This window comes from Myiozetetes cayanensis, unplaced genomic scaffold (genome assembly GCF_022539395.1).
Source record: "Myiozetetes cayanensis isolate MyiCay16 unplaced genomic scaffold, myiCay2020 scf3, whole genome shotgun sequence".
NCBI lineage: Eukaryota > Metazoa > Chordata > Aves > Passeriformes > Tyrannidae > Myiozetetes > Myiozetetes cayanensis.
In genome coordinates, this window is record NW_026087521.1 from 42,092,615 (window position 1) to 42,107,528 (window position 14,914).

Genomic DNA, 14,914 nt, shown 5'->3' on the forward strand with positions numbered 1-14,914 from the left:
AAGCATATATCAGAAGGTTTATTTGACAATGTACATCTCCTCTGTAGTGGATTTGACACATCTGGACCTGAATTTATACAGGTTTATGAACCAGGAAAAGCAATTGCATTGATGTTTTGTGTAGATTTTTAAAATAATTTACGCTTCTGAAATAGCCTTGTTAATTCATACAGTTGTTAATTCACTCTTTGTCAGTGCAGGCATTCTTCAAATTTCTTATCTACCAGGTTTAACTAAAAATCATAAATGCAATCAGATGATAACCACAGTACTCATGAGACTGACAATAAAATGGTCATCTGTGTCACACTTGCTATTCGTGTATTTCTTAGTGTGTTTACTGAGACAGCCTCAAGAATGTCTTAGAAGAATAAACCCCACAGATTCTGCTAATCTGAATGTATGCATATAGTATAAATCATATGCCATACAGCCTCCCCGTGTGATACACTAGAAGCCCAGAACCAACACTGAAGTCATGCAGACTGAGGAAACTTTTGCGTTTTTTGTCTAAAGCCAGGCAAAATATTCTTGCAGGGAATATGCCTACCAGAGGCAATAGGAAGATGTCTACAAGACTAACATGACTAGAATTAGAAAGCTGCAAAAAAAAAACCCTAAAAAACTAAAAAAACACCAAACAAAAAAAACCCCAAAAACTAATTTAGGAGGATAATAATTTCTCACTGAATAAGGATTCTTCATTTTGTGCTCTCTTCTATTGACTATAAATCACTCAGAGCAGACTGGAGCTTACACTGACCTCCAACTGATTAACCTAGTACAGTTTACATTTGTAGCATACATGAACTGGACATGTAGATATGGAAGGCATAACAGTCTTCTGTTATGTTAAAAGTATGCTGTAGTATTCAGTTATATGCAGATGTCTCAGGGAGTGTTCTACATATCATGAAGGAACAAAAAATGCTGAAGCTGGGATCTGTTAAGAGAACAGTGCTACCTTTGAGGTGCTTGGGTTTGATAGTGACATCAGTACTCAAGTAGAAACCTTGCTTACTGTGAGGCATTTTGTTCGAGTAAGGAAAGTAAATTGGTCCCCTAAGTAATATAGAATTCAAGTACTGTTAATTTCAGTGAAAGGACCCAGAAAAAAGAACAAAGGATATTTGTTGAGACAGAATAACAGATGCAATTATCTATTTTTTTACATAATTGTCATGTCAGATTTATAATTTTACATACATTCCCTTCTGAAAAGAAGTTGCAATGATTAGCCACACTATTTTCTTACAGTGCTCAGAAGGAAACTACCAGTTTCAAGACAGATTTCCTTGTCACAACTGCCTGTAAAAGAAACACATCACCAACTACAGTACAAATGCATACTATCATAAGATTTTAAATTTTTATGTGCATAAGGTGCAATCCAGTTTCTGTTCACAACATATTGGTCATAGATTTAAACCTTTTGGCAATTATAGGGTGTTTTTTTATTCTGTATGGTCCACAAGGTCTCTCTTACAGAGAAATAATAATAAAAAAAGTGTTTAAAGATCTCTTATAAAATTCAAAATTTCCAGCAAATAAATGTTTGTATATTGCCTGACCAAACTAGTAAAAAATAAATTGCTTTACTTGTTTTGTGATTTCCCCAGATTTTCTATGTCTTTAGTGAAGAGTTGTAAGGGTCAGTTTTTCTGGGCAACGGCACTAGTTGGGACCCAGATGACTGTGTGCACTCTGTACCTGATCAGGTGTCTTTGCTTTACTGATTTGGTGTTTGAGAAGTCCAGACGCTAATGCTCCTAATGATCAGCCATTCTTTTTGACTTTTGGTAACAAGTATTCTCATGCAGTTAACATCAAACAGAACTTTGTGCTCTACATCTGTTATTTCGAAATTCCCATTTTTGAACTCCCCTAGTCTCAAGTAAGTTGTACATTGTCTCCCTTTTTTATTGCCTACAATCTTTTCTCCTACTTCGAGGGCTCCATGATGTAAAATGTCATTTTGCCGATCTTCAGTTCCAGTGACAACTTTAATTTTACTGATTTTAATGGGCTTTTCAAATACAATTCCATAGAAGTCTCCACTAGAAGGAGCTTTACCCCAGAAATACTCATCAATGCTGCTGTAAGCCTTGCTTGCCTCATAGTTTTCAAATACATTCATGTTGGTGTGCAAGTTTGCAGGTGGGTTGTCAGGGATATCAAATGACTCCTCTTCGAAATCATCATCTTTTAACTTATTTTCAGCTCCTTTGTAAGATGAGTAGTATCCCATGTGCTGGAACAGAGATGGCTTAAAACGTATCACTTCCTTTTGAGCTAACAGCCCACGAAAGTGGATGAGCAGCCAATCGCAAGGCATTTCTTGGTAAAACATCAACAGAAAGTGAGCCAGTCGTGGGAGGTCATGAGAATGGTAAAGCTTTCCAATGTATCCCAGTTTAGAGAATTCCAAAGTCACCCAGTAGGATCCTTCTCGTGAGGTAATTACTTTCTTAACAGCAGTCAAAAAATTCTTTGAGCAGCGAACATCGTCTTCTAGCATCACATAATAGTCAGAAAGATTAGCACAAAAGTTTAGAAGGAAAGCGTAATCTACATTTTGTTTTGATCGAAACTTCACACGGTCCTCTGGGTCATTGTAATTTCTTTTGAGGCCATCCAGTACAGGATAATAATCCTCAGGGACGTGAATAACTATTAATCTGCCTGCAATTATATGATGTGCAAATTTCTGTGAAATATCCTGGACCATCCCTTCACACCAGGCTGAGTCAAAATCTGCCAGCTGTACTACCACTGCGATTTCTTTGAGTTCCTCATAGCTTGACTGTTCAAATATGGATTTGATGGTCTCAAGCAAGTAGTTTCCCTTTTTCCGTTTTACAGAGGATAATCCAATTGTAAGATACCCTGTACAAAAGACAATTTAAACAAAAACTGAGTATCTGATATTGGAAACAATTTTGTCACAAAGCTATTCTCCAGAGCTGTGCTTATATTAAATACACCTTGTGAATGGTGAAGAGTGAGAAATTTGGTATGTGAACTTATTAAGTTGTATGTAATAAAGGACCTTTATTGCCTTTTTGTAAAGAAGTAACGTATTGCAAGCAAATAGACATATGGAGACTAGCGTGTCAAACATTTGCTTGTTAACTGCAAGGAATGGCATGTCGTGGTTGGACGCGAAAGCAACATGTACACCTCGTAGATGAAACCACACAGACAACAATAAGGGTGTAAACTCTGTTAAAAGAAAGGGGTTTATGAGGTGATTACTCACACAATATTTTTAAAGCTAAGAACTGCCAAATGCAGCACAAAAATATGATACATAGATTAATTGCCAAACTTTTATAATTTTAAGCCCTCTAAAAGTCTAGCAACATTTATGCATAGCTGCACAGTGTTATGGATTTTGCATGGATAATTTATTTTCAGCATGTTCCTTTTTTAGTTGAATTTGTCTAGTTTTCCTTTTTCTAACCCTTTGTCAGAACTCATTGAGCATTTTACAGGGAACTCCTTTTTCCAAGATGCAATTCAGATATTATTTTAAAGTAGAACAGAACTTGTTTCTCTTCTTTTTTGTACAAATAATTTTAAATGATGTTACATCTTTCTAGAGAGAGATGTATCTTATGATAAGGGAAGAATTTTCATCTCTGCCGTTTTGTAGTCACTGCCATTGAATTTTTACCAGCATTCCAAATCAGTTTTGTTTTCAGATATTTGCTAATATATCTCTATTTTTCTAACTTCTGATGTAAAAAATTTTAAGGCTTTGTAAATGACAGAGTGTCTTTCAGTTGAACTTACCCCAACTTTCTTAAAATATGATGGTTTGTAAAGGACTACTCTGATGGAATGATACAGTGTTTCCCTCGAGGCTTAAGTCAGCTCAAAAAGCAGTTGTACAGTCAAGTACAATCCCAGAAGTCATTTACGCTGCCTACAGAGGCCCAGATTTTTCAAATCTAATTTGAACAAACTTTATAGCTTTCCACAACTCACATACTATTTTATTTTACCTTCTGTGTTTGAACTTCTGAGCCTTGCGAAATGATTGATTTGGAACACAAAGGACACCTGTCTAAAGGTTAGGAAGGCCATATTTCACTTCTAGAAGAAAGTCTTAAACTTGATTTCTTGTCTGAAACCAGAGTAACTAAACAGTCCATCTGCAGATAGCTCTGAAAAGAATCCTTTACTGTCCCCATAACAGCACAATTCACCTCCCTTATTATCATAGCTAAAGGAACAAGGAGATCCATTCACAGCTGCTGGGCTGGCAGAATAGGGAACCTGAAGGGTGTATCTATGTGATCCCAAGCATACTTAAGATTGGATTTACTGGTTATACAGACAGAGATTGATAGGATGGTCTCAGAGGGTGGTTACAGTAAACCACCATCATATGCCTTGCTTTTGCTTTCTAAATCATCATCATCTTGCCTGGGAGGAGATCCATAGAAGTGTGTTCACACAGACCATCCAGGGGCTGCCTGAAGACTGTCTGCAAGTCAGCCATTTGGTCAGAAGGTAACCAGGCTGTGGGGCAATCACTGCTAGGCCTGTACTTGCATTTGCTCTAGAACTGCCTGTGCAGAGATAGCTGTCTCACTAACTCTTTTGAGATTGTCAGTGCTTAACTCAGCCAGTCTTGCCTAGAAATACCAGAGGGACTATATGGATTTCATCTGTTTTTAAATTACCTCATTTCATAACTTTCAGATTGCAGTTACTTACTTTTCCTTGGCAAAGGTGTACCAGCTAAGAAGCGATAGGAAATGTTTATAGATCCTGAGAAATTAGACAAATCTTTAAAACTGTGAACATAACGCTCTGGGTTGAGCTGGTGCGTGGCTGTTTCTCTGATTAATTGCTTGTCCCCTTCCTAATATTGGGAAAACAAAAAGAATAGAAGAGGGAGAGAGACAGAGAGAAACACATTTGTGAGTGCCACCTAAAGAAGAAACATGGACAGACAGGTTTCCAAGAGTAACATTTTTCAGTGTCAGCTTTTGTGAAAGCACGTATATGTCACCTCATTTAAAAAACCAACCAACCAAACAAAAAAACCCAAAAAAACCCACCAAAAAAAACCCCAAACCAAAACATTACTGAAACATTACAGAAAATCTACCACAACCTTTCAGATTACAGTAACAGGAAAAGAAAAAAAATATTTTGCACAACATCTCTCGAAAAGTTGCAAACACTAAACTATTGGCAAAAAAAATGCTATGGTATTCAAAAGAGGGTTCTGTCAGCAACAGATAACTTTCATCGATGTAGAAGTGGGAGAGATTTTTTCTAAATGTTTTCAGTGATTAAAAAAAGCCACTGAACCTGCTGCAAATGAAAGACAAAACTAGATTCTGTCATCAGGCTCATTTTGCCATTTTTCTGAAAAACTTCTACTCAGATTTGTGATAAGAAGAAATACATGTGATCATGCAGACAGCAAAAGCTTTCTCTGAATTTGATGAACACTGTTTGATGGCATAGAAAAAAAGGCACATTTCTCACCATGCCTCCTCTTCCTGCCTCCTCCTTTAGTCTTTTTCTTCCAAAAGGCTTTCCTAACAATAGTGAAGTCACAGAAGGGAAAGAGCAGCTTCATGAGTAGTGCCCTATCCATAAGGTCACTTGAGCTTCTGGAAAAATTTGTTCCTTAATACTTAAGAAAAGGGAAAGTATCTAACAGATTGTAATATCATGAGACTGAATTTAAAAGTAGGAATGCTTATTTAATTTACCTGGTTTGATCTTAGTCTGATGACAGGCCCATGTATGAATGAGTTCATTTATTCTGATATATACAGTATGTTTATGCACTAAAACCTCCTGATCTGACATTAAATGGGAGCACTCCACAATAATAGTACTGCTGATAACAAGAACAATCACAGAAACAGTAAACAACACTCATTTAATGACACAAATATTAGAAAAAGGTGTCAAAGATATATTTTACAGCACAAAGAAATATTTCTGTAAACTGATCTTATATCCATTTAAAGTTCATTGTTTTTCTTTCAAAGAAGTAGTAAATCCACTTCTGAGCTTAGTAAGGATCTTTGGCAGACATCCAGGGGTATCTACCCACACTGTTATGCTCTCTTGATCTGCAATATCTCTCGAGCAATTTCTCTCTATTCCTTCTGTTCTACTTTGTATTTACTCATAAGTTATGAGAGGAAGTTTGATGATTAGATTCAAGATTAAAATGTATCTCAGTGGTCTAGGAATAGAATACACAAAAAAAAAACAGATGGAAAAAAAATGGGCCAGTTCAAAAACTTTGTTTTTTAAAATCAGCCTTTCTTTGATGTCAAAAGATTGTGTGTCATTGGTTCCAGAACAGAGCACCAAAATTCCTTGTTTCATAAGAAGGTTTTGGAATGGAAACCCATTCTGCTGAGGTTTTCCTACATAAAAAGTTTCAAAATGTTTAGAAATAGACAATGTCAGAACAAAATGTTTTGATTTTAACAAGCAAAATATTTAGGCTGACCACAAGAATTTTCCTTTTTTTTTTTTTTTTTTTTTTTTTTTAAATAAATGCCTTTTGTGGCTAACTTTTTTTTTTTTTTTTTTGATAGTTGCTATTTTCATTCTTTTGTTGAATGATGGGCAAAGCTGACATATGGATTTTTCCCAAAAGATTAAAATCTGTTTCTTCTATCTCAGACTACTCTGCAGAGGTCAGTGAAGCCGAGGAGCTTGATTAATTCTCTTTGTTTGTCTTCTCTAGGTTTTTTTTTATGATGGTTCTGGCTTTCATCTGTTAACTAACCTCTAGCTTACATTCCAGTGTTTGCTGAAGCTTGGGAGTTTTATGTGGGTGCCATAGGTTGAAGTGCCAGAAGTTCTCCACTCTTTATGGAGATACTCTGCTCTGCTAAAGATGCTGTGTCAGCTACAATACTACTATTGTTTCCATAGTGCCCAAAACGGTGGTAAGTATTCATAGAAGAGCACAAAACACATGCTTTGCTTACAGTTCACTTACAACTCTGAAAAGGTTTAAAAACCCCACTGCATATATTGTGATATTTGGTATATATTAATTCAGTATGTCTTCAAAATACTCGATCAAATGTAGTTCATATGTTACAGATGAAGCACCTTAAACTGCTTTTCTAATATACATGCATCAGCAGTGCATAACTGCATACCCTCTATCCAACATACTTAAGCAATTTTGCCACAAGGGCCCTTTCTATTTCTGCAGCAAATGCCCTGCAGACAACAGTTATGGGATTTTTTGGACATGTGAGACTCTTTGAGTAAAACCAGAAAGGTTCTCCTCTCCCTTCCTAAGACTTCCTATAGTGAATCTCACTTTATTATTCTAACACTGAAAAAGACTACTCATCTCATCTTACATGTGGTGCCAGAGATACCAACTCCGCAGTCCCTTGCCCAGCCTGCTGCCTGAGATTGGGAAGAGGAACTCAGGGTGAGTTACCTTCCTTCTATCAGTTACCTTAAGCAGATAGTCCATCAGGAGATAGGCTACAATTCTGAGCGTCTTCGGGGCTCTGAGGAGTTTTATATTCCCATCCCCGAGGGGAACTGGTTAGCCTGTTGTCCTCAAAGGCTTCCCCCAAATATCTCTCTTCTCACCACAAACACTGAAATTGCTCATCTTTTAACTCAGCAGAGAAAACACACAGACATGGAGTGTTTGGAGCTGTCAGATATGGTCAGGGAAGTTGAAAATAAAACTAAATAAATAAACTAAAAAGTCAACAGCCTAACACATTTGAGAAACACTTGATGGACCATAAAGGTATCAAGAGATCCAGAAGAACTGTCAGGAGACTTGGCAAGAGACTTGGCTGGGAGCTACATGAATGCAAACATGCCAGAACAGTGATGAGAGAAGCAATGAAAGAGAGAGAATTTATAAAAAAGTGGGGAAAAGAAGAGAAAATTAAGACATGGAGCCATCTGGGGAGCTGGCAAATAGAACAGGAAAGGATTTCAAAAACAAACCAAGAGGAACACCATTAGCAGTAATAATAAAAGCACTTTCAGAAACATCTGGGGGACTTTGAAGCAATTAGAGAATGGAGAAGAAACATCAGGGAAAATACCACTAGGAAAAAAAAAAAGTGACAAGCCAGATCAAATTTGGTCATAACCAAGAAATGTTAAATAAATAAAAGAGTGAAAAACTTTAGTTTTAGTGAATGCACTATGTCTGTAATGGAGTAACATGCTAGAGGCATGGGTTATGTTTTCAGTGACTTAAAAAAATACTAGTGTAATCTCAATTTGTAATAATTTACAATACTAAGTAATTTCAGAAGTAAAATATTTTGAATTAAAATAACTAGGAAGTTATATATGGTTCTGATAAGTAATTTAAAGATTTTACTATTTGTGTATTACACTTCTTGTCATAGTGTTATGTTTCTTTTCAGGTCCAACTTGAAACCGAACTTCACCTTTCAGAATATGGGAAAGCCCATACTTTCCCAGTTCAATTAGAGATCAAGATGGGAATGTCTAATCATATCACAATATAACATATTCATTTTAGTCATTTTACTATTTGCAAGCTCCAGTTGTTAAACCACCATGTTCTTTTACTTGCAAAGAACTGGAAATTCAATCCACTAATCAAGACTTCAGGGCTTGTTTGACAGTCAGCACTGAGACACCCCTATGTCACATATAAACTGTAGAGTTATGTTACATTGTCAGAAGCTTATTTTTTGAAATTTCTAACACAAATCTTCCCATATTTTTATTTTCAAAATCATAGACTGGGTAGAATTTATGTCTACTTGTTAATGCTGTAGCAGTGAACCTGTCAGACTCAAATCTGAGATACAGAAGGTGAGAAAAACACAAAATAAAACCACTAAAAAGAAATTATTCATGCAAGGAGCATAAAGTAGATGGAATTAATGTGAGTTCTCTTTTATCATTTTATTTTTATAATAGCCTTTAAAGCAGTATTCATGGATGAATTTGCAGTGTGGACTGAAATTAGCTCACGCAAATATTTCAGATATAGTCTATTTTCAACATTAAAATTGAGGGAAATACAGAAGTATGGAAAATGTAGAGGATATTTTGACTCAAAGGACACTTGATGGAGTTACCTTCATGTTTTTCTATACTCATTATCTCCCATACTTCCAGTAAACAGTGATATATTTATTTCTGTGGAAAGGACTGTTAGGATTTTACTGACACACACTGTATGAGGTATACATTAGGGAGATGGTTTCATCATAAAGGACACATCTTGAGGATAATTCACTGTTAATGGTACACAAACAGGGAAAATTGAAGGAATTATGAAATTTAGTGTTTAACTAGGGATATATCCTGTTTTCTGGTTCTAGGATAGTTTCTCCCATCTAAAAAACTTACCAGAACGTAACCGTCTTCAATGTACAAGTTCATGAACAGCAAGCAAACAACAAGGACTCCTAAGAATGACACTGCTGATCTTTTCCGCAAGCATCTCATTTTATCAAAATATTTCAAGCTGTGTCTCATGTGAAGAACAGCATACAGTAGTGTCACCTATGAAAGAAAACCACAGTATTACAAGAACTGTCTGCCCAATAAACATTAGAGCAAATCAACTTACCTTCAGATATATCATATCCCTTCAAACACACAAAGACTCTACATTTTCAGGTGCAATTAATTTCATTTAATCATTGTCATCTCCAAGTTGATATAGTTAAGATACAGTTAAGATCACAAACAATCTTAACTATAATTTAAGTTTTCCTTTTTTGTTTGTTTGTTGTGGGTTTTTTTTGTCAGTAAAGAAAAAAAAACTCTTTACCATACCCATTTTAGGCTGGAATTATTATGTCACTGTGGCAGGAGTGCATCAGCAGTTCAGTTTCCTCTGCTTAACTGTCAGGTCCCAACTTGATGGCTACAGATGATGCTGTGCATTGTTCTCCTATGTACCTAGGTCTCCTCCCAAGGACATGTCAAGTCAATAGGCAAGAATGAAGCTATTGCATGACTGTGTTGTTGCCAATAGAAGAATTCTGGATACCAGAACTTCCAGGAACAGATGAGGTACCTTCCCTGAGGTGAAAAAGCAGTAGCAAGGCTGTGCAACATCCTTTAACCTTAGACCTCTGTACCACAATGGAAAAATTTTCACTTTACATATCATTTTCTTCTTCTGAAGAAAGGTGTATTTCTGTCTAAAACCAGAGACATTTAAGCAGAGTGTTGGGAAGTCCTGACCTAATTAAACGAATCAAAGAAGAGGGGCATGGAGGATTATGAAGCCACTCCATTCAAGGTCAAGAAGAAGGACTGCCTAGTCATATCACAAAGTTGCATATTGATTTTAGCCATTTTACTCTTTAAAACAAGATGAATGGTATTCTTGCCCACCAAATCATAAACAATAACATATGTAGGACTACAAATGTTTGAACAAGATTTGGCCACAAACTGAAGATTGCACTGCCCAAACTCTAAGGGATTATTAGCAAAAAAGTACATTATAAGCTTATTATATACGTCCTCACTCGTATTTTGACTATTGTCCATAGCAATGCCTGATTTTTAATGCAATTTAATGTATAGAAGTCATATAAAAATTGAGTTTGAAGCTATCCTGTGTGAAGTAGCAAAAAGCATGACATGCACAATGGTTAAACCCTGTACTGAATACCAAAATTTTCATAAGCATTGAATATCTAAACTGATACAAAATAGGCCAAATTAGGATTTCCATAAAGATTTGTCATGTCATATATAAAATTTTCTGCCTTAATAATAAAAAAACCTTCCAAGCACAAAATTCAATATGTATTTGTTTTGTCAAATTGAATAAATATATCTAACAATATAAAATATGAGTCCATTAACCTCTAGAGAGCTGGAAGGTAAATATATCAAATATTAGTAATGCAGATGTATAGCTGCAAGGTTTTGTCCACATAGATTCAAAATAAACTGCAGTAAATGGAGACTGGTTTAACACAGAATATTTTTAAATTCACTACAGTGAGAATAAAACCAATTTACATGTTGCATGTAGAAAAAAAAAGGCATTGATAAGAATTTAGATTTTTGTCCTTATGTATTTGAGGGTGGGCTAAATTACAGAAGCCTGATTATCCTGAAGGTGAAAAAGCCCAATGTAGATTTTTTTTTAAAGTTACATCAAGGATTTCCTTTTTCTTAATATCCAATGAACACAAACATCAGGAAGAAGCTGTTAGGGACATGAATCTCCAAACTCTCCCTAACTCCCTGCACCTCCCTGTGGCAGCATAGTAGTTGCTTGTGTCTATAGATTCCAGCAGGCTGTTGAGGAAATGAAAGACTCTGTTACACATACAGTTTGGGTTTGTTTTGTTTTTTTTTCTTTCTCCTTTTACCACACTCTCCTTTTTCTCACAGTATAATTTCTGATTTTCAAAGCAGTACATTCTTTTAAAATCTTATCAGAGGATCACTGGATGGATTAAACACTGACACTTCTCAGATAGGGGCATTAACTACCCTGACAATTGAAAATGCAGGTAGTCTGAGTTAAGAGTGCTTGCAATCACTGGCAGCTTATTACATTCTGAAGTTTTTCTTTTGACAATTTAGGAATAAATAAATGGGGGTGGGAGGTGGGGGGTGTGTTTCAGTGATGACTGTGCTGTATTTGTTGACTGGACTGCAGTGTTACACAGTTCCCCCACCTTCACTCTGAGCGACCTGACTGAAGTCCCTAAGGATGAGGAAGAGGAGTTACAACTATATTTGCTGGTCATATTATATTAGTTTTTTCCCACTGTATTTTTCATTAGACAATTACTATGTTGGGTTGGCAACAAAAATTGGGGGAATTACACAAGTGAGGATGGAGGAACATAAAACTGTCATGACTAAAGAAGATGTACAGAAAGCAGAGAGCGCAGTACGGTCACCACTAGAAGGAGAACACCTGGATTACTTGTGTGGTTTCACAGGAAGCCTTTACATGACTGTTTTACAAATGGAAATAGCTGAAAGCAAAACATCAAGCATCATGCCAGTGAGGTTTTTTTCCACTCATCAGACCTATTGGTAGGTCCATACAGAGAAAAGACACCAAAGCGGAGGACTCTCTGAGGAGAGTGTGTGCTCCGGTAGATCCGTAGGTGCCAGGGGAGGCTCTGACAGCACTGCTGACACGAGGTGGCAGTGCGGACACGCTCTTGCCAGCCCCCGACCAAGCTCCTCGACCCGTCCCTCCCAACCAGTTTGTCCGAAGGTGCTGTTTGACATCCTTATACTAGAATGCTCCCAGGATCATACAGATGCACATACAGAATTCTTTACGTCTTCTTAGAGCTTCTTCCTCTTGCAGCTCCGTTTCCAATCTTTAGCATTGCACTGTGGAACACTCCACAATTTAAATTTGCACAGAAAAAAGGTACATCTTAATCATTTTTCCCAAGTTATGTCATTCACATTTTGAAAAATAGTCTCAGAACTTCCTGCAATGGGACCCCTGGTGTTCTTTAAGACCATTTGAGCAAAATATTCACCATTATTAAAAACCTAAGACTGTGTTGTTGAAAAAAAGGATTCAATTCTTAATTCAATTCTGAAGGCACAGCTTTGCTTGAGGATTTTATGCCTTCATTATTCATGCACAATTAAGTAACTATCAGGATGGTATAAATGCAATTTGTTTCATAAAGCTGGCATTAAGCAGTTAAACATAGTAATTAATAAACATGCATGAATTATAAATCTCTTCTTTTCTAAATGAGATGTATTGCTTTCCTCAGTCTCTTCAAAGAGAACTTTTAAGACCTCAAATCCCTCTGCACATGTATGTTTTGCTATCAGACATACATGTGCAGTTTTACATAGTAATATGAAACTATGACTTCTTTGACTTTCGAAAATGATACAGCAACGGAAAGGTGGTGAGCTAAAAAATGTAATGATATACCTTTGCACTGTGAAGAGGCTGTTCTTTATGAGATCTGAAAAGGTGTGAACACTGTATAAAAGTCCAAGATTGATTTTCACATGATAATGTGAAGTTTTCTTTTGAAGGATTTGCAACACTCAGCAGAATTTTAAAATTTTTCAAAAAAAGTAATTCCCAAATGACCATTCAGAAAGAGTATGTTCTTAATAAGCCAAGTCCTTGAAACAAAAAAATTAAAGTATTTAAATTTAAATATGTTAAAATTTTTAAACTTACTAAATTTTTATTGCAATGTTCCCAAGAGGAAAAAATTACACAAAGAAAGATTTTTTTCTTTATTTTCCTCTTTTCCAAGTAAAAGACTTTTTGCCCTCCCTATATTACTCTACTCTAGGACAATATATGCACATTCACTGTGGTAAACCTTTTCATATTTGATCCACTCTAATTCTTCATCATTTTCTGATAATACTAGGAATTTGTGCTTTGTCCCATTTTCAGAGATTATTGTTTACTTTCCTGACATATTTTCTCCATAAACAGATACAAGGCCCTGTGGTGTTCCTTTACCCTTAAGGATACCAACTCAAGTTAAGGACTTAGCCTTACCTAACAAGTACAGTGAATTTGCTTGTATGTACAGCTGTACAGAGAGCAACAAGGTCATCTTTGTATTATATTCTAGTCTGCTTGAGCACTGTGCCCCAGAAGCTAGAGAAAAGGTGCTTATTTGCAGAGGCATTGATGGTTGTCAGAAGTGGCAACTGCATTATTTTTACATTCTAATATTTCCAAATGAGGCACGTAGTTTTGCCTGTCACTGCAGAGTATATATTCCAGGAGGTAAAGTAGAGCTGATCCACTACCACATTTATTATATCAACAAAATCCATAGATAACACACAACCCTCCCCATGACTGGATTATTAAATCCCTTGTGAACTTTATTGCAATCCCTGATTTGTCTAAAGCACTCAGAAGCAGGCACTTCATTCCTCAGTTTTGTGACATACCATTCCACTAGTAACATTCAGTCTGTAACTGAATTGCTTTACTTGAAGTTCTTAATGCTTGTCCAATTTGTTTTTCAGTTTTTCTTTTTGGAAGGCTGCACACGATGCCTCAGGATTGCATTCAGTTGTCTTTATGAAATGGCAGAGGAAATACTTTCAGGAAAAAAAAAGGAAAAAAAGAACAAAATGGATTTTTAAAAATTGTTATAATTACATTTTGCATGTGTCATGATCTTCTTATACAAGATTAAAAAAACAAATTCTAGGCTGTGATATACATTTGAGCTACAGATGGTAGTGAACTGGAGAATTATAATGTATAGGCTATTCCATGGGGCTCAGACAGACTCCCAGTAAGATTTGCTGTTTGCCTTACTGAAAGCCTGAAAGTACTTATGAAATGTTTAAGGTTGACAGGCAGGATGTTTGATGTCACTGGCAGCAGGGAAGTAAAAACTGGCCTGAAGAAAGTGAAAGTTTAACTTAGAAAGAGGCTAAAAATTCCAGATGATAGAGCTTAGGTTTTAGACTAGACCTAATCATATTGTTTGGATGACTTTCCATTGTGTAGCTTCACATGCCTAAAATAAATGGTTAAAGATTATCATATCTTCTGAAATTTAGATTCTAGATGCAATAATTTGAAAAAAAAAAAAGAGATATATTAGTAGGCAGATTACTCAAAATTAATACTGATAAAAGGATGAGCAATAGCAGTGGGTTTTGAAAAGGGATTTGAAAGGCATATTGATCCCTGATCCACAGAAAGTGACAGATTCTTTCAAACACTGATGTAGCATACAGACATATATAGACCCCAACAGTTTGTGAAAAGGGATGAGTAGGTTAAAGGGGAAACAGATGATTCAGTTGAGGCAAGTTACCAAACAAAGTATTCAAGGCAGGTATTGGAGGATGAAGTGTCTTTCCTGTCTGACAACTTCAGTGATATAAAATGGAGTCACAAAACTTACTTTGGCTGTAACTCTCTGAG

General features: G+C 36.1%; 1 protein-coding gene across 10 annotated transcripts in view; it reads right to left on the minus strand.

Annotated features, from left to right (window-relative positions):
• MGAT4C (MGAT4 family member C) overlaps positions 1-14,914 on the minus strand; it is a 368,163-nt gene that overhangs the window by 18,818 nt on the left and 334,431 nt on the right. For 7 of the 10 annotated variants that reach the window (XM_050324302.1, XM_050324298.1, XM_050324301.1 and 4 more), the window contains 3 exons: positions 9,376-9,531; positions 4,726-4,873; positions 641-2,886 (listed from right to left, as the gene is read on the minus strand). In XM_050324302.1, coding sequence (XP_050180259.1) covers positions 1,730-2,886; positions 4,726-4,873; positions 9,376-9,504 — 1,434 coding nt within the window. In that variant the 5' untranslated portion in view covers positions 9,505-9,531 and the 3' untranslated portion in view covers positions 641-1,729. Of the gene's footprint in view, positions 1-640; positions 2,887-4,725; positions 4,874-9,375; positions 9,532-9,807; positions 10,325-14,914 lie in introns of those variants that run through there. The other 3 variants (XR_007629994.1, XM_050324305.1, XM_050324308.1) reach the window with 2 other exon arrangements.